Genomic DNA, 27,106 nt, shown 5'->3' with positions numbered 1-27,106 from the left:
GAGTGAACCAGCGGATGGAAGACCTCTCTCTCTCTCTGCCTCTCCTTCTCTCTCTGTGTAATTCTGACTTTCAAATAAATAAATTTTTTTTTAAAAAATCCTTGATTAAAAAAAAGTCTGTGGAAAAATTAAAAGCTTATTTTGGTGCATAGGGCGGGTACTGTAGCATAGCAGGTGAAGCCACTGCCAAGGACACCTGCATCCTATATTGGTCTCTGCTTCCCAGTACTCAAATTTTTGGCTCAAGTACTCAAATTCCTGCCACTCAAGAGGGAGATTCAGATCATGTTCCTGGCTTCTGGCTTCTGGCTTCAGCCCAGCCCAGTCCTGGCAGATGTGGCAATCTGGGGAGTCAACCAGTGGATAGAGATCTTGATCTCTCTCTCTCATTCTCTCACTCATTCTTCCTTTCAAATAAATACATCCTTCAAAAAAAAAAGGTTACTTTGGTGCAAAAAATTTTTCAAATCCACACACAGGGTTTTTGTAACACATTTTTCATGAACTTTTTGAGGACCACTAGCAAATTATAAAAAGGATTCTGGCCTCCTTTACTTTCCTTAAAGCTCATGAGATGCTGTTCCAAAGTCTTAAAATACTGACCTCAACACTCACAAGATGTAGTCCTTCTTCAGATCCACAGTACATTAAAAAATCGCTACTCTTGGTATCTGTTTATAATACTGCAGTATAACTAGATGCGTATGTAGCTATCCTCTCAGCTAAAACCTGAACTCACTTTTTATTCATCTTTGTTTCCTTAATGGAAGATTATTTATTTACATGCCTCCAAAATGTTATCATATAATATTTGTTTATAGAATGAGATAACATTCTGCAATACTAACCTCTGAAAATTCATTAAATTCTTTACAACTTTATCTGTAAATTTTAATTATTTGTCATATTTACAGAGATATAGAAAAGTCTTATATTTCAACAAGCTTACAGCTGAGAAACATTTGGGATTATTCTGCATACCCCCAGGGAAAAGTTTAATATAATTTCATCTGAACCTAATCTCAGAGAAAGAACACAAACACAGAGCTTACTGACCTCTAATGCTCAGCTGGAGTTCCTCAGTAAAGAATGTCTTAGGGTCCTTATTTGAGACCTCAATGCTTGCCTCTCCATAGGTTGGGTTTTCTGGCATCAGTCTGAACAGGTGATAAAGCAATTTATTCAAACTCTTCGTTTTGCGAAGGTACATTGAATACAGTGCCCGAAGCTGGTGGAAAACAAAGAATTTGCTGGTAAGCCAAATTAAATCAAGACAATCAGTAGAAAAGAACAGATACAAGTCTAACAACAAGAACACAATTAAAAATACATTAATTAAAAAAATTTATAATTACATGGAAGATATCTACAATTATATGCCATTCATATTTTCCAAATGTGCCATGCCACATGGCACTTCTTCTTTCCCTTACAAACTAGCAGACATTCTGACCAACCTCTCATTATTAGACATACGTTGCTACTATCTTTCTCAAATCATCTCCCGATTAATACATTTACCTTGGCTTGGACTCTATTTAGAGTCAAGAAAATCTACTCAACCCTCTCCAAAGACGACTTGCTTACTCTCCTCCCAAGTCTGCCATACATTCCTTCCACATCAACCGATGACTCTTGCTTAAAATGAATCCCATTTTCATGGCTGATCTCATCCTGTATCAAACCCTAAAGCATCCTTGCAGGGCAGGGTGCAAACTAGTAATCCAAAGTGTCTTGGGGTCTCCTCATAGTCATTTCATCAATCAGGAAATTTCTCATAAACATATGGGTTTCTAGCTTCCTTTTTTAGGAACAGGAAAAACTGGCACTACTGAGAGCACCAAAGGCTTATGTGTGAGAATCGTACTTTACAACTCCTGTTTGTGCCTCAATAATGGAGTTCTCATTTTTCACAATCACTGTATAGTTCTCTTTGGTATTTTTAACCTGCTTTAACACATTTTCTTGCACTATATCATACATCTCCTTCTAATACAAAGATACCATTAGCTGAATATTATAAAAACTCAAATACAAGGATCAAACCATAGTAGGACTTAGGAGTTCATTTTTAAAATATATTCATCAAAGGACTTTCACATTAAATAAATCAGACAAGCACTGCCTTTACTGAATAATCAAATTTAACATCACCTGTCGCTCACCGTCTTCGTGGAGGAACAACACTAAACCCTGCCTAGGTTTCCTATCCGAGTCACGGCACCATTATGTCGCTCCCCCTCTTCACGGAGGAACGACACAGGACCCTGCGCTGTTCTTTTGTCTGCTCGGCCCTTCCCGGGTTTGCTGCTGGTTCTTCCCGGGTTGGCTACCGTCCCTTCCACCTCCGTGGAAGGGCGGTTCCCCCTGCCACTTTCCCCACTTCCGTGGGGGAGCGGCACACCACCGGCCGGCTCTCTCGGGGGCTGCACAGGTGTTCCTTCAGATAGATGTTCCTGGTGCATGTTGTCTCTCTCCTCCTTTATAGTCCTCTTCCACCAATCCCAACTCTGCTACCTACACGCCGAGTATGCTGCTCTCCTCCAATCAGGAGCAGTTCCTACAGTTTATTGGTTGAACTGGAGGCAGCTGTGTAGAAGCTGTTTCCTCCTCTCCCAGCACCATATTGTGGGAGAGCAGATGCATAGAATAAGTCTTAATTCCAGCAACAGTCTAGTCCGAGTTGCTCCCCACAATCACCAATAAAAGAACACACTGACAGTATGTGCCTGCTTAAGTTAACGCACTGCAGACACATAAGAACCTGTGTAGTAAGTACCCTTTTTTTTATTTTTTTAAAGATTTATGTATTTATTTGAAAGTCAGAGTTACACAGAGAAAGAAGGAGAGGCAGAGAGAGAAAGAGGTCTTCCATCTGCTAGTTCACTCATCAGTTAGCCGCAATGGCCAGAGCTGTGCTGATCTGAAGCCAGGAGCCAGGAGTTTCCTCTGGGTCTTCCCATGTGGGTGCAGGGGCCCAAGCACTTGGGCCATCTTCCACTGCTTTCCCAGGCCATAGCAGAGATCTGGACTGGAAGTGGAGCAGCCAGGACTTGAACCAGCACCCATATGGGATGCTGGCACTGCATTTAGTGGCTTCACCTGCTATGCCACAGCGCTGGCCCCAGTAAGTACTCTTGAGCTGAAAATTAACCGGAATCTAATCATGAGGAAACATCAGACAAATCAAGATTTTGTGATGCTCTATGAAATAGCTGTCTCAAACAATGACAAGAAAGAAAAGAAGGGGCCAGTGCTGTGGTGCCGCAGGTTAAGCCGCCATCTACAGTGCCAGCATCCCATATGGGAGCTGGGTAGAGTCCCAGCTGCTCCACTTCCAATCCAGCTCCCTGCTAATGTACCTGGGAAAGCAGTGGAAGATGGGCCAAGTGCCTGGGCCCCTGCTACTCATGTGGGAGACCTGGAAGAAACTCCTGGCTTCAGTCTGACACAGCCCCTGACTGCTGCAGCCATTTGGGGAAAGAATAGTGGGTTGAAGATCCTGATCTCTCTCTCCTTCTCTCTATAGTTTTGTGAAAGAAAGAAAGAGAGAAAGAAAGAAAGAGAGAAAGAGAGAAAGAGAGAGAGAGAAAGAGAAAAAAAGAGAGAAAGAAAGAGAGAAGAAAGAGAAAGAAAGAGAGAAAGAGAAAGAGAGAAAAAGAGAAAGAAAGAGAAAGAGAGAAAGACAGAAAGAGAAAGACAGAAAGAGAGAGAGAAAGAGAGGGAGAAAGAGAAGGAGAAAGAGAGAGAGAGAGAGAGAGAGAGAGAAAGAAAGAAAGAAAGAAAGAAAGAAAGAAAGAAAGAAAGAAAGAAAAGAAAGAGAAATAGAGAAAGAAAGAAAGAAAAGAAAGAGAAAGAAAGAAATAGAGAGAGAAAGAAAAAGAAAAAGAGAGAGAGAGAAAGAAAGAAAGAGAGAGAGAGAAAGAGAGGGAGAGAAAGAGAGAGAGAAAGAAGAGAAAGAAGAGAAAAAGAGGAAGGAAGGGAGGAAGGAAGGGAGGAAGAGAGGGAGGGAAAGAAAAAGAAAAAGGGGGGAGGGAGGGTGGGAGAAAGAAAGACGAGGTACAGGAATTACAGATTAAAGCAACTAAAGAAATACAGAAAACAAATATAAGTCCTGATTTAATCCTCAATAGAGAAGTAAATAAAACTATAAAGGTTATGACTATGATAACCAGGGAAATTCAAATCTTAATTAGATAATATTATTGCATCAAAACCAAATTCCTATGTTACGCTTATGTAGGACTATGTCCTAGTTTTTGGCAGACATATTCTTAATTACTTTTGATAAAGCATCGTGATGTATGCAACTTACTTTCAAATACATCTGCAGAAAAAAATAGAAAGCATGAGTAATTATAGTAGCTTTAAAAATTTATGATGTAGGACAAATGTATATGACTTTTCATTGAATCTTAACTTCTCGGGGCCGGTGCTGTGGCACAGCGGGTTCAAGCCCCAGCCTGCAACACCGGCATCCCATATGGGCGCCAGTTCGATTCCTGGCTGCTCCTCTTCTGATCCAGCTCTCTGCTATGGCTTGGGAAAGCAGTGGAAGGTGGCCCAAGTGCTTGGGCCCCTGTATGCACGTGAGAGACCTGGAAGAAGCTCCTGGCTTCAGATCAGCTCAGCTCTGGCCGTTGCAGTAATTTGGGGAGGCCGGCGCCGCGGCTCACTAGGCTAATCCTCCACCTAGCGGCGCCGGCACACCGTGTTCTAGTCCCGGTCGGGGCACCGGATTCTGTCCCGGTTGCCCCTCTTCCAGGCCAGCTCTCTGCTGTGGCCCAGGAAGGCAGTGGAGGATGGCCCAAGTGCTTGGGCCCTGCACCCCATGGGAGACCAGGAAAAGCACCTGGCTCCTGGCTCCTGGCTCCTGCCATCGGATCAGCGTGGTGCGCCGGCCACAGCGCGCCGGCCGCGGCGGCCATTGGAGAGTGAACCAACGGCAAAAGGAAGACCTTTCTCTCTGTCTCTCTCTCTCACTGTCCACTCTGCCTGTCAAAAAAAAAAAAAAAAAAAAAGTAATTTGGGGAGTGAACAGCAGATTTGGGTGTGAACCAGCTGAACTGAAGACCTCTCTCTCTCTCTCTGGCCCTACCTCTTTCTGCAACTCTTTCAAATAAATAAAATAAATCTTTTTTTTCTTTTTTCTTTTTTTATTTTTTGACAGGCAGAGTGGACAGTGAGAGAGAGAGACAGAGAGAAAGGTCTTCCTTTGCCGTTGGTTCACCCTCCAATGGCCGCCGCGGCTGGCGCACTGCGGCCGGCGCACCGTGCTGATTCCCAGGTACTTATCCTGGTCTCCCATGGGGTGCACCCTGCTATGGCCTGGGGAAGCAGAAGATGGCCCAAGTCCTTGGGCCCCTGCACCTGCGTGGAAGACCCTGAAGAAGCTCCTGGCTCCTACCTTCAGATCTGCACAGCTCCAGCCGTTGTGGCCAATTGGGGAGTGAACCAGTGGATGGAAGACCTCTCTCTCTCTCTCTCTCTGCCTCTCCTCTCTTTGTGTAACTCTTTCAAATAAATAAATAAATCTTTAAAAAGAAATTATGCTAGGCTAAGTAATGCATACATAAGACAGCACATACACGAAATGTACAGAAAAGGCAAATCCATAGAGACAGAACCAGATTAGTGGTTGTCAGAATTAATGGGATAAGACAGGAAATGGGAAGTGATTGCTTCCAGGTGTGGGTTTGTTTTCGGGATGCTGAAATTGTTCTAAAATTAGATAGTGGCACTAGACCTATAGCTCAATGAATACATGGGATTTTCAAAAAGTTCATGGAAAATGCACATTATGAAAAAATGTGCAAGGATTTCTTTTTTGTACTGAGTTACCTTTTTTTTTTTTTTCTGACAGGCAGAGTTAAGACAGTGAGAGAGACAGAGAGACAGAGAGAAAGGTCTTCCTTTTTCCGTTGGTTCACCCCCCAAATGGCTGCCATGGCTGGCGCGCTGTGGCAGGCGCATTGCGCTGATCCCAAGCCAGGAGCCAGGTGCTTCTTCCTGGTCTCCCTTGCGGGTGCAGGGCCTAAGCACCTCCACTGCACTCCCGGGCCACAGCAGAGAGCTAGACTGGAAGAAGAGCAACCAGGACAGAATCCGGCGCCCCAACCGGGACTAGAACCCGGAGTGCCGGCGCCGCAGGTGGAAGATTAGCCAAGTGAGCCATGGCTCCGGCCAATAGTTAACTTTTAATTCCATTTCCTGTGAAATTTTTTGAAATACCTTAGTATATTAAAATATCAAATTATATACATTAAATAAATATTAAGATATGTGAAATATATCTCAATAAAAGCACTTGCTCACTCTCACAAACACACACGTACACAGTTTAGCTCCTGGCTCAATCTGATTTGCTAAGAGTTTTTTTGAAAACAGTTAAAAATAGTCCATAATTTAGGACTGATTAAAGTTTTTAAAAAACACTCAAGGTTTATTTCAGGACTTACCTAACTAACATTATTTACTGGGTTATTCCAGTTTTTCTGTTCACAGCTCAATTCAAAATTTAGGCTCAATAGTAAATGCTGTTGTGTTTAAATCTTTTTTTTTTTTTTTTGACAGGTAGTCATAGACAGTGAGAGAGAGACAGAGAGAAAGGTCTTCCCTCCGTTGGTTCACTCCCCAAATGGCCACCACAGCCGGCGCTACGCTGATCTGAAACCAGGAGCCAGGTGCCTCCTCCTGGTCTCCCGTGTGGGTGCCAAAACTCCTGGGCCATTCTCCACTGCCCTCCTGGGCACAGCAGAGAGCTGGACTTGAAGAGAAGCAACCGGGACTAGAACCCAGCGCCCATATGGGATGCCGGTGCCGCAGGCAGAGGATTAACCAAGTGAGCCACGGCGCCAGATCTATGTTTAAATCTTTACATCCCTGCCCCCATCCTGGCTCTAATGAAAAAGATGATGACTATCTATTTCCCTAATTTCTGAATGACAAGAATTCTTACACAAAAATCCTAAATCTACTGCTACAATTTTTTAGTGATCAGCAATATTCTGAGAAACAAATGTAAAAGTTCAACAAGGAGCTCCTGAAATACATAATCAACCAATAAAACCAGCTTTACATCACAAACATACTTAAAGTGACAGATCTGAAGAGAAATAAAATTAATCTATTTAACAACTAAATCAATGTTACCTGTAATTTGATTTTACCCTTATATATAAAATTCAAAACTATATAGGTTGATATAATTGCACCACTGTATGGGTATGAACAAAAACATAACCACATTGGAAATGAATGTCTTAAATTTTTAATCACACTTTAAGTATGAACTGAAACTCTGTCTTTTTTTGTATTGACCGGTTAAGGAAGCACACATTTTATCAGGCTAATTAAACCAAAACTGGGTTGAGATTTTCAAGTGGGGATCTCCCTAAAAGAAAGAAAAGCTGGGGTATCTCCAGTCTCTTTCTGGGCAATGTCTGTCTTTCTAAACAAAAGGCAAGAGAGACATCTAGTGGCTGCTAGAATAATTTGGGCAAAACTGTTATGACAGATAGGCTATTTTCATCAGTTAGACAAAGCACTTGGAATTACACAGTAATGTTTCCTAAATCTTTCTCTGAACACTGATTTTCAAGTAAGGTAACTCTCCACTGATCTATCAAATGAAATCCTCACAAGAGTCAGGATTTGCTCCTGCCCTCCAAAATTCACAAGACACAATTATTTTTAATTATTATGAGAATGTAAGATATAAGTTTCTGCAACAAAAGGACTTGGTGACTATATTCAGTTAGACACAAAAAAGTTACACTTCACAGATTAATTACTTTTGTAAAAAATATGTTTGGAGGGGCCAGCACTGTGGTGTAGTGGGTGGGTAAAGCCACCGCCTGCAGTGCCTGCATCCCATGTGGGCACCAGCTTGAGTCCTGGACTCTCTGCTTCTGGTCCAGCTCTCTGATATGGCCTGGGAAAGCGGTAGAAGATGGCCCAAATCCTTGGGCCCCTACACCCACATAGGAGAGCTGGAAGAAGCTCCTGATTCCTGCCTCCAGATCAGCCCAGCTCCGGCCCTGCGGCCATTTGGGGAATGAAACAGCAGATGGAAGACTTCTCCCTTTCTCTCTGCCTCTCTGTAACTCTGCCCTTTAAACAAATAAAGAAATCCTTTAAAAAAAAAAAAAAAAAAATGTGTTGAGAGGGGCCAGTGCTGTGGTACAGCAGGTAAAGCTGCGACCTGTGGTTCCGGCATCTCATATTGGCCCTGGTTCAAGTCCCAGCTGCTCCACTTCCAGTCCAGTTCCCTGCTAATGTGCCTGGGCTTGGACTCCTGCACTCAGGTGGGAGACTGAGATGAAGCTCCTGATTCCTGGCGTCAGATAGCCCCAGCCCTGGACGTTGCAGTAATTTGGGGTTGAACTAACAGATGAAGATCTCTCTCTCTCTGCATCTGCTTCTCTCTCTCTAACTCTTCTGGATAAATAAATAAATCTTTAAAAAAAAAAAAAAAACCCTATTTTTAAAAAATGTGCTTGAAGGAGTGAGGAAGTAGTAACTGGAATAAGCTTATTAACAGAATGTCCGAGATGAAGTAATAGTACTACATTGATCTATAAGGCATTTCCCCTTTAATCCAAAAGGTGGGGAAGGAAGAGACTAGAACATTAACAGAGAAACACATTACAATAAAACTTTCAAAAGTTTTCACATAATATTTACCTGAGATGAAGCGGCTTTAAAGAAAGTAAGTATTAATTTCCAAGTGAGGAGGTATCCCAGGACATAACAAAAGTCTTCACTCAACGGCTTAATAGTAACTATCTGTCCCACAGGAATACACCCCAAAACATTTTCTAGTAAGTCCTCTTGTTTGCTAAGAAGAGACATCAGCACTGCTGGTGGTGACCTGAGAAGGAAGGATGAAACACCACATTTTCAACAAATTGACAACATGTATGAATTTTACTCATTGCAGCAAACTTTTTCTCAATTTTCCAAAAAAGTATTGAGAAGACCCCCTTTACAGATCCAATTTGTTTCACTTAATGACACTGCAGAATCTGAAAGATGTTATAAAAATATAGAACCTGGATGTTATTAGCACTTCAAGAAAAGACACTTTGAGAAAACATCTATTTCAACTCTGTTTTACAGGTGAAAAGAAAACCACATATCCAGAGAAGCCAAATGCCTAGTCAGGAGAGCCCACAGAGCTTCTGATACCTACACTTTATCATTCTATAAAGACAAAGATGAGTAAAGACACTTGGTCCTGTTTCTATTTTACTGCATATTGTCTACTTCGCAATATTGCATAAAAAGAACTATTATAATCAAAACTACAAATCAGAATGAGCTAATAATTACTTGCTTTTTAAAAAAATCATACAATGACCCCTTTCTAATAAATTAAAATTCACATTAATTCATGAAAGTATAAGTTTATTTTCTTCTTTATTGAACTAAGATTCTCAAAAAGTGTTTATTCCTTTCAGAGTTGTATTCTATGATACTTTAGTTTGCTTCTCTCCTTTTACCTTTATGGTCTTTCTTCCCTTGTGGCTTCCTTCCCCAGCCCATAAACAGGCTTTCTTCAACTTCTGCCTGCAACATCTCCGTCTCAAACACCAAGTCTTCTCTATTTTATACCCCATACAAGTGGTCACTAGATCTTAGTAAAACCAGCTCTGAAATCCCTTCACTTCCCACACTCTCTCCATGCACTGCCACTTATCTCCTGGAATTGCCTCTCACCTATGCTTGCTTCTTTCCATAATTCACGCTTTACACCACTGCCAGAATCAGTGAATAAAACCCATCTTCTACCAATTAATGCCCCATGTCCTAGAAAATGTCACTGTAAGGCCATTTACTACCCTGCTCCCTTAACTCCAGACCTTCCAGTTTTATCTTCAGCTATACTCTGCCTATTCTGTACACGCTGGTTCATTTATTCTTTTATTCAACAAATGAGTACTGCTCCTGAGTCTGCAGTCAAAAACCAACTGTCCTGGGTGCTATGGATATGGTCAGCAGCAAGAAATTCATAGAACTTATACTACAGTGAAGGAAGATATTAAAAATTTTAAAATATTAAATGAGAAATATTTCCCATTGTTTGAGTACATCCTGAACATATGAGCCTCAGTGCATTTTGCACATGGTGTTTCCTTAATTTATATTATCTTTTTTGCCTACCAAAATATTACATTAAAAGTCCAGTTTAAATGTCTCTTTCATAATAGAAGGTCTATGTACATTAATTGCCCCAGCCTCCCATGCCCTGTCTGGTCTCCAACATGCTACTTATCCTTTTCCTTAATACTTGTCATATGTAACATCTTCTATTATAAGATAAACTCTGTATTACATTTACATCTTTCAGATAACTGAAAAAGGGTCTATCTGTTCAGAATTTCTGCACCGCTTCAGTCTTCTCAAGATTATCAAGTGAAGTGGATTACGAGAATTTAATAAACCAAATTATTTTAAAAAAAAAGCAAAAACCTTACAAGGCTGGTTCTTCTTCTTCATCTCCATATGACTTTAGATTATCTTGATCATACTGTGGCAATTCAGGCATCAATCTGAAAATCAGAATAATAAATATTTCATATTAAATTGACCATTGTTAAATATTTAAGAGCAGAAAGACCAGTACTTTTTTCCTAATGAACATATTTTTCAATGAATGTTTTGTGCAATAAATATTTATGGCCAGGATTACCTAAATACAAATTGTATACAGAGAACAATGACCTAAAAGACCAAATAACTTGGGTTTGTATTATTAAATACAGTCAGGTCTCTTTATATTTTCACTCTGACACATTTTTAATTAAAGATTAAAAACTAAATATGTAGCCTAATTTTTCAGACCACTGCAACACTGATTCAATGGGAAGAATGCTTACTTGTACAACATATGATAAACAGCAATTTGTACAGGCCTAGCTCTGAAGAGGAGTAATGGGACCAAAGTATTCAACACGGTCTGGAGATACTCTGGTAAGTTTGTTTTTTGGCTAGTACCCAATCTTGCAGGAAGTTTGTGACTCAACAGTTGATCCTTTGAGATATACGTTAATGTTTCACACATGGGCTTCAGCATTGCATTCTGAAATGATGTTTCAGACATATCTTTGTTTTCTTCTGGTGACAAAAAGGAAAGACACACTCAGATCTCAAAATAAAGTTAGCAATAACATAACTTCACTGACTCACAATCGTATCTCCTTTACAAAAATGAAATGAAAGCTATACATAAAGTTACTTGAGAGTTCTAACCAGAAATATTAAGTGAATATATATTTCAGTTCATCTCAACTATATATATTCCCATGACTTTCATCTCATCCTCTAAAAAGGCAGCGAATGACTGTTTAATACAGAGGTTCCTCTACATAATATACTCATGTCATCTGATTTATTATTTTTAAAAGATTTATTTATTTGAAAGTCACAATTACAGGGAGAGAATTCCACCTGATGATTCACTCCCCAGATGGCCTTGATGGCAAGTGCTGGGCCAGGCCAAAGCCAGGAGCCAGAAACTTCATCCAGGTCTCCCACGTAGGTGGCAGCATCTTCCGCTGCTTTCCCAGGCCATTAGCAGGGAGCTGGGTCAGAAGTGGAGCAGCAGGGACTTGAGCTGGTGCCCACATGGGATGCCAGCATCACAGGCAGCAGCTTTACCCACTATGCCACAACACCAGCCTCATTATTTTAATTTATGATGGCCTTGGATACCTTGCCATTTTTCAATTCTCATCTGTAAAAGAGAAGCATACATGATGCTTCTGCGATGCCACACTTTTTCTCCTGGCTCTTTTTTTACTATTTAGTATTGTTTGATTTAAAGAACCAAAGTTTTTGTTTTAAATCTTTTAATGAGGCATTTTTAATGAATCTCATTACCATGCCCCTTTTCACTTGCCTGTAACAGTCACCAAAAGAGGTAAAAACAAACTGTGGATGCCTCGGGAAAAAAATTCTTTCCATTCACTGATTAGATTTACAGGAAGGTTGCCAGTGGTATCCAGAGTTGTGGAATCAAAAAAAGCACTGAGATCACAGGCCAAATCACAGCTGACGCAGGCAAACAGTTGGACAAGTGGCAGAGAGTACAATGCCTGATTCTCATTTGTTGTCTAAAGAAATAACAAATATGAAATAGGTATGCAGACATTAATCAGAATACTATAGATAAAGGCAATAAAGAGAAAACCCTCTTTCATTTCCATGATTTTAAAATAAAAAAGCCATTGAAGTATAAAATCTCAGGAAGGATGTATACATTTTACATACCAAGATAATTGATAGAAAGCTGAGTAAAAATTAAATACTACGAATTAGAATCAACAGTTAACAATTTATTCCAAAATTCCTTTTTTATTTCTAAACTATGAAAGAAACTTTATCATCTATAATTTACCAAGTCAGACACACTAAAAACATTCCTAATCTTATCAGCTACCTACAAGTTGTACTTTATCATTAAAAGAACCTGGGGCAGGTACTGTGGCATAGCAAGTTAAAGCCCCAGCCTGAAGTGCCAACATCCCATATGGGTGCTGGTTCAAGTCCCAGCTGCTCCTCTTCAGATCCGGCTCTCTGCTATGGCATGGGAAAGCAGCAGAAGATGGCCCAAGTCCTTGGGCCCCTGCATGCACGTGGAAGACCTGGAAGAAGCTCCTGGCTCCTGACTTTGGATCGATTCAGCTTTGGCTGTTGCGGCTATTTGGGGAGTCCACAAGGGGAAGGAAAACCTCTCTCTCTGTCTCTACCTCTCTCTGTAACTCTTTCAAATAAATGAAAATAAATCTTTAAAAAAAAATAAAGTAAAATAAAGAACCTGAAGGTCAAATAGGACAAAGTCTAAGTCATACAGCTAATTAACAGGCAAAACTATGAGTCAAACCAATTGAACCTGACTTGCCTCAGCCTACAAGTTTTGTAATAAATCTTTCTGAATCTCTCAGCTTTAATGCTCCATTCTGGCAATAATTTAATTACAACATAAAAAAAGACAACAACAACAAAAATTGTAATTTTGAAAAGATACAATCTGAAAGAGCCAATTTGCAAATATTGTATTAAAATAAGTTTATGGACACATTTTTAATAACAGTTGAATAGTGCAGGTAGTCATTAAACCACCATAATTTTATGGTCTGTCAAATAGTAGCTGGTGGGGAAAATATCTATACTGCTCTAAATGCTTACAAAGGAACTAATACAATTGTTAAATTGAATACAATTAATAAACAGGTACCCACGAAGACCCAACAGAGATGAAAACATAGCAAGTGACTTTACCTCCAACCAAGCCAACATGGAACACATAATGAAGTCCCATTCACTCTCTGCCAAAGGAGATGAGCAGTATTTCAGAAATAGGGAAAGGAACCGAATTATTTCTATATTTACACCCAGTACCTCTGGACTTGCATCTGATAGATTACTGTGATAAAGACAAAAACAAAATAACAAGAAATCAAAATGCATTAAAGAATTATACTGACATTCAATTAGAAATTATCCCATTTACAAATTTTAATTAATTAATTTTGAAAGGCAGCATGAAAGAGACAGAGATTTTCCATCTACTAGTTCACTCTTCAAATGTCCACAACCAAGGCTAGGCCAAGCTGAAGTCAGGAGTCAGCAACTCCTCGATCACCCACATGGGCAGCAGGAACCCAAGTACTTGGGCCATTATTTGCTGCATCCCAGGTACATTAGCATGAAACTGCATGACAAGCATGGAATAACTTGCACCAGCACTCTGATGGGACATGGATGTTACAAGCAGCGGCTTAAATCACCACGCCACAACACCTTGCCCCTATTTACAATCTTATTTACTCATAAATGACGGACTTAAACATCCATCCCATTACAGTACACAAAACTGTAACTACAGGATTTATAATCTGGATCCACATTGTAACTGAGGAGAGCAGGGGACACAGTACAAAGTATCACTCACCAACTGAAAAGAAAAATATCTTCATGCTCTTTCTTCCAGGATATTATGATTTTTAATATTCCATGTAATAACTCTCCATCATCTATGCTTCTGGTCTGCAGACAAGAATTGAAAATGGCAAGATGTCCAAAACCTCCTAAAATAAAATTCAAAATCAAAAATTTAAAAAATTTTTAAAGTACACTGTTACCATAAAAAAGAGCTTCTTCCGCTCTGTCAAAAACTTTCTTAAGAAGTGTCCAGGTTAAGAACTTTTTTTTTTTTTTTGACAGGCAGAGTGGACAGTGAGAGAGAGAGAGACAGAGAGAAAGGTCTTCCTTTTGCCGTTGGTTCACCCTCCAATGGCCGCCGCACCGCGCTGATCCGATGGCAAGAGCCAGGTACCTCTCCTGGTCTCCCATGGGGTGCAGGGCCCAAGCACTTGGGCCATCCTCCACTGCACTCCCGGGCCACAGCAGAGAGCTGGCCTGGAAGAGGGGCAACCGGGACAGAATCCGGCGCCCCGACCGGGACTAGAACCCGGTGTGCCGGCGCCGCAAGGCGGAGGATTAGCCTATTGAGCCGCGGCGCTGGCCAGGTTCAGGTTAAGAACTTTAAAAAAGGCTCAGATGAAAGAGTCAACAAATGACCTTGTAAGTTCCACTGAGCACAGACCTTGTTTCCAAACCCAGTATGCCACAAAGAATAAGGGAAGTGAGGGGGGTAGTGAGTGAATGATTCTGTGTTTTATACAAATCCATGCTGTCTTTTCTCTTTCGGTTTCTTAAGTAAAGAACATATTGAGCATACTTACCTCCCAAATAAAAACAATCAAAACAGCACAGCTCTAGACTGAAAAGTTTAAAGACAGACTGATACTAGCATATACTGAAGTATCCAGTAACTCTGGTCTCCTTAGATTCCCTAAGATTTCACATAAGCCATCTTCAACACCCTCTGTCTCTAATGGTCTACCTTAAATGCCAGCCAAACTGAATTATCTGAACCCTTGTAAGTTTTTGTGTATCTGGACTGCCCTTTCTCAATTATGTCCACATGGAAAATTATTTATTCTTTAACACTCAGGTGAAATATGTCTTTCTATTTCTCTGTGAGGCCATTTTGGACACCCCCAAAGCAGAGTAGAAACTCCTTCCTTTCTGTCATTTCTACACAAGGAACATCATTTTGTTCCATCAGATATCACTTGATATAACTTTATTACATCTGTCCTCTCTACAATAAGAACTTTCATTTGGCAAGTGTTCATGTTATTTAGATTAATAAACAAATGAACTAATATGAGTGCTCAAAAAAGTTTCAAATACAATGAAAGTTATTCCTTTTTTTGCCTTTATCAATGGTTGAGCAGAGAGCAATGAAGCATAGCTGAAATAGTTATATAAGGGGTCTTCAAAAAGTTCATGGAAAATACATGCTAATAAAAAACTGCACAGACTTCTAATATATTTTGCATAAAAATAAACATATCTTTTTTTATTATTTGAAAGGCAGGGAGACAGGGATATACAGGATCTTTTCCACCCATGGGCTCACTTCCCAAATGCCCACAACCCTCTGAGCTGGAACAGATTAAAGCCAAAAGCCTCGAGCTCAGTTTAGGTCTCCCACCTGAGTGGTAGAGTTCCAAGCACTTGAGCTGTATCATCTGCTGCTTCTCACAGTGCACAGACATCAAGAATCAAGGTAGGATTTGAACCCAGGCACTCAGATATGGAATGCAGGCATCCTAAGCAGCATCCTAACTGCTGTGCCCAATGGTCCACCCCAATAAAACTTCTCTTAATATAATTTTTTCATGAACATTTAGAAGACCCTTAAATAGAAAATAAATGATCAAAGGGTATTCATGGGTATCAATCCTCCCTTAAGTCTGTAACATGTCTGTACTACAAAATAGGAACAGCCACTCTTCCAGAGAGAAGTATCTTAATGATTGTAAATTTATCACACAAGCAAAGCATAAACTAAGAATCAATCAGCTGTAATTCAATTTATTTCTGCTATATTTGGTTCTATAATACCTTCACCCAAAACAATGATTAAATTTATGAGATTCTGATTGTCGGTGAACTAACCATCAATACTGCAAAGATCTTCTTTAGTCCAGCCCAAAAGAGCAGGGATACATTGAGCGCTGAATTCTTTTTTATCTTCTTTTGACAAAAATGGACACAGACTTTGAATGGTATGCAAATTACCTTCTGTTAGTGGGAAAAAACTGTTTAAAGAAAAATAAGAAGTACATTTATTCTAAATATGTAGCTATTCTTTCAAATTATTTTTATTCAGATTACTCAAAAGATTAATAATTCCACTATATGAAATAATGGTATCGAAGAAAATAAACTGTGATAAGAGATTGATAACTGCTGATCCTAGCCAATTTTTTGTTACTTTTTCTACATATTTCTAATTTTTAAAATAAGTATGCAGAACTTTTGACTATACATAATTGTTTCTTTCAAGATTTACTTATTTAAAAAGGCAGAGTGACAGTGACAGACACAGAGAGAGAAAGATCTTCCATCTACTGGTTCACTCTCCAAATGGCTGCAATATCCAGGGTTGAGCCAGACTGAAGCCAGGAGCCAGGAACTCCACCCAGATATTCCACATAGGTGGCAGGAGCTCAAGTACTTGAGACACTAACTACTGCTTTTTAGACACATTAGCAGACAGCTGCATCAGAAGTGAAGTAGCCAGGACTCAAACCAGCACTCTGATAAGGGATATGGGCATTGTAAGCAGCAGCTTATCCTGCTGTGCCACAACACACAGCGTCCTCCTCTAGGTATGATTTTTAAAACTTTACTAGCAATACATGAGTGTGTTCTCTCAAGTGATTCAATTTAAACTACCAATTGTACATATTTTTGAACTGATATTAATATAGGTCCATTAATATGTATACATAGTATATATTATATACATAAATAGGATCATATATATTCCATTCTATGATTTACCACTTGTATATTTTATAGATCTTTCTATATGAGACACATAGGTATAAATCATTCTACTTTAAAGACACATAATAAAAGCATAAAAAAATCCACTTAACAGTCCATACTGTGGATATTCACAATTCAACTATTTTCCTATGAATGGACATTTAGGAAAATCCCCTCCCCCTTATATTTTGCGCTTACAAATAATGCTGCAATAAATGCCCTTGAGCAGATATTATTTTACATGTGTGCAAAGATCTCTTTAAAAGGCCAGATTCTCAGAAGTGAAACTATAAGATGAAAGGATTTGAATGCATTATATTCAGATAGTTTCAGATTACTTTCTGAAAAGGCATAATCAATTTATACATTCACCAAAAAATTTAAGTGTGACTTGCTGCATACTTAATAAATCTTTTTCATTATTGGCAATACCACAGGAAAATGTGCTAGTTTTAATTTAATCTTTGGCCATTATCAATAAAGCAAATGCTTTAATATTTCACATCTTTAATTGAAATACCTTTGACCATTTCATCTATGAATTACATGTTCAAGTCCTTGAAATATTTTTCAATTTAAATGCTTTTTAAATTATTTATAGGAGCTATTGACATATTACAGATATTTCTTATTAATTTGCAAATGTATCTCTCATTTTATCATCTGTCCTTATAATCTTTGTTCATAATATATTTGTCATACAGAAATTTTCATTCAGGGACCAGCATTGTGGCACAGAGGATTAAACTGAAACTCACAATCTAGTATTCCTTATTTGAGTGCTGGTTTGAGTCCCACCTACTCAGCTTCCAATCCAGCTCTGGTTGATGTGTCTGAAACTATACTTACTAAATAAAAATTTTCTATTCTCCTCTTCCCCAGTTCTGGAAATCACCATTCTTGTGCTGTCTCTGTGAATTCAACTATTCTGAGCCATTTCTATTAGTGGAATCAAACAGTGTATGTCTCTTTGTGACTGATATATAATATCACTCAGCATAAGATCTTCAAGGATCATCCATACAGCAGCATGTGTCAGAAATTTCTTTTTAGGCCAGCGCCGCGGCTCACTTGGCTAATCCTCTGCCTGTGAGCCGGCACCCCAGGTTCTAGTCCCGGCTGGGGCGCCAGATTCTGTCCCAGTTGCTCCTCTTCTAGTCCAGCTCTCTGCTGTGGCCCGGGAAGGCAGTGGAGGATGGCCCAAGTGCTTGGGCCCTGCACCCACATGGGAGACCAGGAGAAGCACCTGGCTCCTGGCTTCAGATCGGCACTGCACACCAGCTGTAGTGGCCATTTTGGGGGTGAACCAACGGAAGGAAGACCTTTCTGTCTCTCTCTCTCTCTCTCTCTCTAACTCTGCCTGTCAAAAAAAAATTTCTTTTTAAAGGTGAATACTATTCCACATTTTTTATTTATCTTTTGATCCACTGAAAGAAATTTAGGCATAGAATTTTTCATTTTCACACAATCAAATATCTATCTTTTACTTTATGGATTTGGGTTTTGTACTTTGTTTAAGAAGGTCTTCTCTAAGTCACCTTTTAACAGAGTCCCTTATTTTCCCCTAATATTTTTATATACCTATTTTTTATACTTTGCTTTTATCTAAATTGTATTTTTGTGATAACATAACTTAGGGATCTTGCAATTTTTTCCAAATATATGTCCAATTATCCTACCAATACTTATTATTGATTCACCTCATTTATTCTGTATTAAAAACATTATATAATCTAAGTTACGTGGACAGTTTTTGAGGTCTATAATTTTGATCTACTGATCTATTTGGTTTTATATTGCTTAATTATTGTAATAGCACATTTTATATTTGGTAGGATTAAATACTTTTCATGGTTTTCTTTCAAAGATTTCCTGGATTTCTTGGGCATATTTTCCTCTAAATGTATACTATGTTTATAATACAAATTGACTGAGACTGCATTGAAAGTATAAATTGATACAATCATTTTTACAGTGTATCTTCCCATCTTATTTTGTAATCTTTATTAGAAGTTATATAATTGCAATTTTTTTGCCAAATTTATTTCTAGGTATTTATAATTTTGCTGCAATTATAAATATAAAATTTTCATTTTCATTCTTAATTGATTATTAGTGAATTAGAACATTATTGGTTTTGGTATGTCAACTATATATCCATCTCATTAGTAATTAGTTCAAGTAATTCTTTAGTTAATTCCATGTTACCTTTATCATCAGAAATTTTAAAAATTATGCTGAACAAAAGTCTACATACTATATGATTCCATTTATATAATATCTCAAATAATATATTTATAAGAGATTAGAATAACAGGAAGGAGTTGGCTGAGGTTACACACAAGGGATTCTTATAATGAAACTATTCTATTACTTGGGCTGTGGTAGTCTTACATGTGACATACACGGACTCAGCACATATTGGTAAATATAAATCTGGTCAACAGATTGATTATAATCAACGCCAGTTTCTTTGTTATGATATTGTACAACAGTTAGACAAAATAGATATATGTACATAACTTCAAAAATTTCTCTTGGTTTATCAGTAAGTTCAAAACATTTCTTGGTAACTCAGCTAAGTACAAATTTAAATGTACATTTTACTTTATCTTAAATACATATTTATTGTAGTTGTAGAACATTCTTCAACAGGATGATCCTTGTTTAAGACAAGGGTAGTAAGTGACTTTCCCAACTACTTCTATACAGCAAATAAAGTGGTAGAGGGTGTTGGAAAGGGGGAAAAGATTTTTACCAGGAAGATTTCTAAGGAAAAGAGAGTAAGTTTATGAAATGTTATTTGTTTAAAACAAGTGCAGAATGCCACAGTACATATTAGAAAATAAAAAATGCTTATTTAAAAAAAGGTATGCCCTTAATCTAAAGCAATTTAAGATATTTTAAAGTCTTTACTTTTCATTTCCTTTAATTCTTCATTTCCTTCACTAGAGATTGCTCATTAATTGGGGAGTATAAAGATGATAAATAATAAAAAAAGTAAAAAGTAAAAACTTTTGAAATAAGGATACCCTTCTTTTCTCTTATAATATGGTTTTACTTCTTCAGATGAAATGCTTCGGGAAAGGATCAACTTAGCAATAATAAGAGACCAAAGTGTGCCATTTTCTCTGGACCTAAAAAAGAGAAAAAAGTTATATTACATTCTGAATGCATATTTAAGTTTTTTCAAATCTTTGTAAAATTAAATAAATTGCCTTCTGAGGGCATCAATTCCCCAAGGCTTTGTAACAGGCAACTGCTATTAGTTACCCAAAGAACTGGGAGTTTAGGCTTTCAATATTCTTCACAACTGGAACTGAGTACTCCTTCTAAGGCAATCCCTAAGTCTGTTAAGTTTCAATAGAGCGATAACAAAGATTAGGCTTGAAGACCAGAGGCTACAGCTGGGAAAAGGATAGCTCCCAGAGGAGACCCAGGTTTGTGTCAATTGAAGAACTAAGGGGTACTACCCTTCTCTGAGGAAAGTTGTGTCAAAATGTGGAGTGGGACTAGAGGAGAAACTTGGGTCCCAATACTGCAAAGCAGGCTCAAAACATATGCGAGGGGGCCAGCACTGAGGCTTAGCAGTTAAAGCTGCTTCCTGCAGTGTCAACATCCTGTAAGGGCACCAGTTCAAGTCCTGGCTACTCCACTTCCGATCCAGCACTCTGCTATGGCTTGGGAAAGCAGTAGAAGATGGTCCAACTCCTTGGGCCCCTGCTCCCACGTGGGAAACACAAAAAGAAGCTCCTGGCTCCCGGCTCCTGGCTTCAGATTGGCCCATCTCTGGCCATTGCAACCATTTGGGGAGCGAACCAACAGGTGGCAGATCTCTCTCATTCTATCTCTGCCCCTCTGTAACTCTGCCTTTCAAATAAATAAATAAATAAATTTTTTTTAAAAGTTCAACTTAGAACATCCCCATCCCATATCAGAGTGCCTGGATTCAAATCTCAGCTCTACTCTCAATTCTAGCTCCCTGCTAATGTACACCCTGGGAGGTAACTGGTGATGGCCCAAGTATTTGAGTCCTTGCCACTCATGTGAGAGACTCAGACTCAGTTACAGGAGTCTGGCTTTGGCTTGGCCTAGCTCTGGCTGTTACGGGCACTCAGGGAGTGAATCAGAGCATGGACTTTAAAATAAATAGATTTTTAAAGAACAATACTAAGACAACTTTTAACAACATATAACTTTTAACAACATATGATCTGGCTAAAAAGTCCATAAGAGTCTCACAAGCATGGAAAGCCATAACACGGTGGCAAAAAACAATCTAAATGAAAGATCCTGGTGAACAAGACCCCAGCAGAAGGAACAGGCCATCAAGGAGAGAGGCGCCTTTCCTCTGAAGGGAGGAAGGAACCTCCACTGTGATACGGCCTTGACTAAACAAGTTCAGAGTCGGTGAACTCAAGGGGCTTCCATAGCCTAGACAGCTCATAGCAAGAGTCTCGGGTGATTGCTGACGTCATAAATAAGAGTGCCAATTGTTAATCAACGACGGGAGTCACTGAGTACATGCTCTCCACGTAGGATCTCTGTCCTTAATGTGTTTTACTATGAAACTTAAAAACAACATTACTAGTTGAACAATACCCTATACCTTGTGTGGTTGTGTGAGTACAGCCTGTTGAAATCCTTGCTTAGTATATACTAAGTTATCTTCAGTATATGAAGGTAATTGAAAATGAAACTCGATGAAGGGCAGGAGGGGAGAGGGAGTGGGAGAGGGGAGGGCCACGGGAGGGAGGGAGGTTTGGGGGGGAAGCCACAACAATACTCAAGTTGCACTTTGTAAATTCACATTTATTAAATAAAAAAAAAACTATACAACAAACAAAAAAAAAGAACTTAATACTTTACCCTTTTAGTATTTTTTTATGTTCTACTTAAAACTATTGGTTGAACTCTGTAATTAATACACAATTACTCTTAGGTGTTTAGTTAATGCTATAACAAGTACTCAAATAGTATTTTACACTTTGTGTTTCTGTGTGGGTGTAAACTGTGGAAATCTTCACTTAATATATGCTAAATTGATCTGTATATAAAGATAATTGAAAATTAATCTTGATGTGAATGGAAGGGGAGAGGGAGTGGGAGAGGGGAGTGTTGTGGGTGGGAGGGAAGTTATGGGGGGGAAGCTATTGTAATCCATGAACTGTACTTTGGAAATTTATGTTCATTAAATAAATTAAAATATATATATATATATATATAAAAAAACAACATATGAGAGCAGGAAGACAATAGGTCACATACTACAAATTAAAACAACTTCTAGGCTGGCGCCGCGGCTCACTAGGCTAATCCACCACCTTGCGGCGCTGGCACACCGGGTTCTAGTCCCAGTCGGGGCGCCGGATTCTGTCCCAGTTGCCCCTCTTCCAGGCCAGCTCTCTGCTGTGGCCCGGGAGTGCAGTGGAGGATGGCCCAAGTGCTTGGGCCCTGCACCCGCATGGGAGACCAGGATAAGTACCTGGCTCCTGCCTTCGGATTAGTGCGGTGCGCCGGCCACGGCCGCCACTGGAGGGTGAACCAACGGCAAAGGAAGACCTTTCTCTCTGTCTCTCTCTCCCACTCTGCCTGTCAAAAAAACAAACAAACAAACAAACAAAAACAAAAAACTTCTACAGGCTTCTATTTCTTTCATTGTTATTTGGCCCTTAAAAGTATTTATGGATTTAATACTACAAGCAAAGTCCAAATATCTCTCCTGGAATAATAAATCAAGGATTTAATATCCCTAAATTTAAATAGGGAATATTCAGAACCACTCTATGATTGAAATAGAGCATGAAGTAAGCTTACACAGAGGACAAAGCCAGACATAAGTAAAACAGTCATATAAAATACAGAAACTGAAAGGGATTCTTACCTGTTAAATAACAGCTGCAAAAGGCCAGAAGTATTACCAAAAACACGTAAGTTGTCAAATGTAATACTCATTTTTTGAAGCATTTCACAAAACCCAGTTAGAAAATCAGGTAGATTGTCTAGTTCTTCACACCACTGCAGTGAATAGAGCAGTTCTGCAACTAATAGTAATAGCATCACATTATCGAGTGTACTTTGTGAAGAAATCATTTTCACTTCCCTGTCCCATTTTCTAACACTGCTACAATCACTCATCTCAAAGTATCTATGAAATGATTTTCAAATCAGCTTTAAGATGTTCAAGTATGGGGGCCGGCACTGTGGCTAACTTGGTTAATCCTCCGCCTGCAGTGCCAGCATCCCATGTAGGCGCCTGGTTCTAGTTCCGGTTGCTCCTCTTCCAGTCCAGCTCTCTGCTGTGGCCCAGGAGGGCAGTGGAAGATGGCCCATGTGCTTGGGCCCCTGCACCCGCATGGGAGACCAGGAGGAAGCACCTGGCTCCTGGCTTCGGATCAGAGCAGCACCGGCCGTAGCGGTCATTTGGGGAGTGAAACAATGGAAGGAAGACCTTTCTCTCTGTCTCTCTCTCTGTCTATAACTCTACCTGTCAAATAAATTTAAAAAAAAGACAGACAAGAAAAAAGAAAAGAAAAGAAAGGAAAGGGAAGGGAAGGGAAGGGAAGGGGAGGGGAGGGGAGGGGAGGGGAGGGGAGGGGAGGGGAGGGGGGGAGGGGAGGGAAGAAAAGAAAAGAAAAAAGAAAAGAGAAGAGAAGAGAAGAGAAGAGAAGAGAAGAGAAGAGAAGAGAAGAGAAGAGAAGAGAAGAGAAAAGAAAAGAAAAGAAAAGAAAAGAAAAGAAAAGAAAAGAAAAGAAAAGAAAAGAAAAGAAAAGATGTTCAAGTATGAAGCCAGCACTATGGCATAGCAGGTTAGGCCAGTAACATCAGCATCCCATATGGGCACCAGTTCCAATCTCAGCTCTCAGCTCCTCTACTTCCAATCCTGCTCCCTGGTAATGTGGCTGGGAAAGCAGCAAAGGATGGTACAAGTACTTGGGCCCCTGTACCCATGCGGATTCCTGGATGAAGCTCCTGGTTCATGGCTTCATCCTCGCCTGGCCCTGATTGTTGCAGCCATTTGGGGAGTGGGGCTAAAATATAGAAGATACCTCTCTGTGTCTCTCCTTCTCACTGTATAACTCTGCCTTTCAAGTAAATAAATAAATCTTAAACAAAAACATGTTCAAGTATAATGAAAACTGAGAATACATGTCTTGTACAAAATATCATTCCTCTCCCAAGTCTTACTTGGTACTCTCTAATTAGTCAAGAATACAACAGGGACCTAAACACTGGAGACAATGAAAGAATCTTCTTACTATTTTGGCACAGGTGGCAATAAGTTGCATCAGAGAAAACAAATAAAGGGCCCAACTGGGATTATAACTTTACACCCATGTGGTAGGATGTGGGAGACAGCATGAGACAGCTGGGACATGGGCCTTGGCTGGACTCTTCTGGATTCAAATCTGTGTCTACCTCAAGCTATATATTTGGTTATTAATTAGGATACCACAAACCATCTCACAGGACTGTTAAGAGAATTAACTAACTTAATGTCTATTATAAAACCTAGCCATCATAGGTTTCTAATACATAAATACTTCGAACTCTCTTTTATAAAACAGTGCACAGATTGTGGAGTCAGAAGCCTTGAGATCTGATTCAAAATGTATGCCTTTCCTTTTATTCTTTTCTTTCTTTCTTTCTTTCTTTTTTTTTTTTTTTTTTTTTTTTTTTTTGTTTGTTTCTTTGTTTGTTTGAAAGAGCTACAGAGAAAGGAAAAGACAGAGATCTTCAACCTGCTGGTTCACTCCTCAGTGGCTGCTATGGGCAGGGCTGGGCCAGGCCAAAGCCAGGAGCCAGAAGCTTCATCAGGGTCCCCTACAGAGTTATAATGGCCCAAACACTGGGCCATTCTCCACTGCTTTCCCAAGCACATGAGCAGGGAGCTGGATCAAAGTGGAGCAGCCAGGATTCAATATAGCACCCAAACGGGATGCCAGTGTTACAAGCAGTGGCTTTATCCAATATGCCACAACACCAGCCCCTATTCCTTTCCTTCAAGCTATGTAACCCAATCAACTAATATCTAACTATTAAAGGCTAATGAGGAAAAAAAAATGACCACCAATTTCTGATTAGCAACACAAGAAAAGTAAATTTTTACAAAAACTCTTTAATTTCCAGTTTTATGTTTTGACACATTTACTCTGAGCAATATAAACTATAGGCTTATTTTCTTAGCATTAAATAAGCAGCTGGCTCACCTAGAAAGATATTTTAGTGTTTCAGCTTTTTCCCAGAGCATTCATTGTTCTCTAATAGTAACTGTGTTACAGCAAACAAAACTGACAGAGAACTTAAGTTAGACCACTATCTACAATTCTAAGCCATGTCCCAAAACGAAGAAATGTGCTGAAGTTATAAGTCCTTCTGGGATGTAATATTTGAACCTCTAATTGCCAGGTAAACATTACAGCCTGCTGAATATAAAGGTACGAGGTTCAAAAATCAAGCAAAATTCATAATCCTTGATAAAACACCAAAGCTTCACTTCCCATTTTCCTTAGGGTAGGTGCTTATATTTGATATCATAACAATTTGAGTAACTGATTTCATATAAAATTACCCTCTATAGATAACAATCTTATGAAGTAATTGCAGTATGTTCCCATCTGATTTGCAATTAAACTGTTCTCACTTAATCAACCTTAATCAATAGGAAACTGAAGACTCTTAAAGACTTACAGTATAAAGAAAATTATTACATATGAATGTTCATGTATACTTACTTATTTCCTCAAGCTCATTATTTTCAAGGACTATTTTCTTTTTCAATGCAACTAAGATCATTTTGCTCAATAATGCTGAAGTACACAAATGGCTGGGAAGTGTCTTTGTATCTTGTTCCTTAAAATCTGTCTTGAAACACTCATAATTCAAACTCAGTCTTCCCTCTAAAAGAGGTCTATGTAACCACTGTAAAAAGAATACATTAAATTATATATAAAAGCATTATTGTACATTATTTACTAGAAACAAAATTCAGACAGGGGACAAAAATGAAGTCATTATAATACTTCTAAGTTTTTCTATTAGAGGGAATCATCCCTAAGGGACCCCTCCCTAAGGAGGGGCCAATGCTCCCAGTGCCACTATCCCATATGGGTGCCGGTTCAAGTCCCGGCTGCTCCTCTTCCGATCCAGCTCTCTTTATGGCCTGGGAAAGCAGTGAAAGATGGCCTAAGTGCTTGGGCCACGAAACCCACATGGGAGACCCAGAAGAGGTTCCTGGCTCCCGGCTCCTAGCTCCTGGCTTTGGATTGTCCCAGCTCTGGCTGTTGCAGCCATTTGAGGAGTAAACCAGCAGATGGAAAACTCTCTTTCTCTCTCTCTGCCTCTCACATAAATAAATAAATCTTAAAAAAAAAAAAAAAAAAAAAACCTCCTTAAGGAAAATAAATAAGTAGAACTTCCTAAGGACCCCTTAAGCCTTCTTCATTTTTGTACCATAGCTATGTCCACAGTCAAACATCTTACAAACAGCAATCATGCAATTTGTGAGGCTACAAGACATAAAGGCAAAGAGAGATACTCATTTCCCTTAATTTTTTTTCCAGAAGAAAATTAAAATATTCAAGATTGTATAAAATCAGAATGAGATACTCACTCACTAACCTCAAACATACCTGAATAGGAAGAGATTGTCTCATCTTTTCCCATTCACTGCTGGCTGGCATTACACTTGCAATATAATCTCCCAGAAGACAAGTATCTTCACTCTCTAGAAATGTAATTAGCAAATCTTCAACAGCAGACAAGAGGACTTGAAGACTGAAAATAATGCAAAGAACTTAACTGTTGTAGTTATGCTATGACCAGTTTGAGAATCCTGGCACATATGAAATATCTTATAACAGATAATAACTTTCTGAACAAAAAAGACATCAAAATAAAAGTGATCCCCTGGGACATGGACACACACACACACACACACACACACACATACATATACACACACTCACAGTCCAGCTGGAGGCTTAATCCAACATTTATGGTTTGAAATGAAGTGCTGCTTCTATCTCAGAATGAAGGGGACCTGACCTATTTCAAAGCAGGTATTTCTAAACTATAGCTATCTTATTCCCTGAAAAGAGCATAATTCTTTGACCCAACCCCAATTGCTTCTGTATACATTCTCTGTTTTCTCTTGTATTACTTGGATTTGTATTTGTATTTGTATCTACAA

The 27,106-nt window shown here is 39.2% G+C and overlaps 1 protein-coding gene across 2 annotated transcripts in view; it reads right to left on the bottom strand.

The window, feature by feature from the left end:
* Positions 1-27,106, bottom strand: part of LTN1 (listerin E3 ubiquitin protein ligase 1) — a 72,766-nt gene that overhangs the window by 10,276 nt on the left and 35,384 nt on the right. Inside the window, exons 15-26 of one of the 2 annotated variants that reach the window (XM_008267154.4) lie at positions 26,547-26,691; positions 25,650-25,836; positions 22,799-22,958; positions 19,947-20,051; positions 16,036-16,178; positions 13,958-14,093; positions 13,285-13,429; positions 11,903-12,116; positions 10,881-11,118; positions 10,479-10,553; positions 8,686-8,872; positions 1,057-1,228 (exon numbers count right to left, since the gene is read on the bottom strand). In XM_008267154.4, the coding sequence (XP_008265376.3) occupies positions 1,057-1,228; positions 8,686-8,872; positions 10,479-10,553; positions 10,881-11,118; positions 11,903-12,116; positions 13,285-13,429; positions 13,958-14,093; positions 16,036-16,178; positions 19,947-20,051; positions 22,799-22,958; positions 25,650-25,836; positions 26,547-26,691 (1,907 nt within the window). The remainder of the gene's footprint in view (positions 1-1,056; positions 1,229-8,685; positions 8,873-10,478; positions 10,554-10,880; positions 11,119-11,902; positions 12,117-13,284; positions 13,430-13,957; positions 14,094-16,035; positions 16,179-19,946; positions 20,052-22,798; positions 22,959-25,649; positions 25,837-26,546; positions 26,692-27,106) is intronic. The other variant, XM_008267153.4, reaches the window with a different exon arrangement.

The sequence above is a fragment of the Oryctolagus cuniculus genome, chromosome 4 (assembly GCF_964237555.1).
Source record: "Oryctolagus cuniculus chromosome 4, mOryCun1.1, whole genome shotgun sequence".
Taxonomy (NCBI): domain Eukaryota; kingdom Metazoa; phylum Chordata; class Mammalia; order Lagomorpha; family Leporidae; genus Oryctolagus; species Oryctolagus cuniculus.
This window is presented reverse-complemented; position numbering and strand designations above follow the sequence as displayed.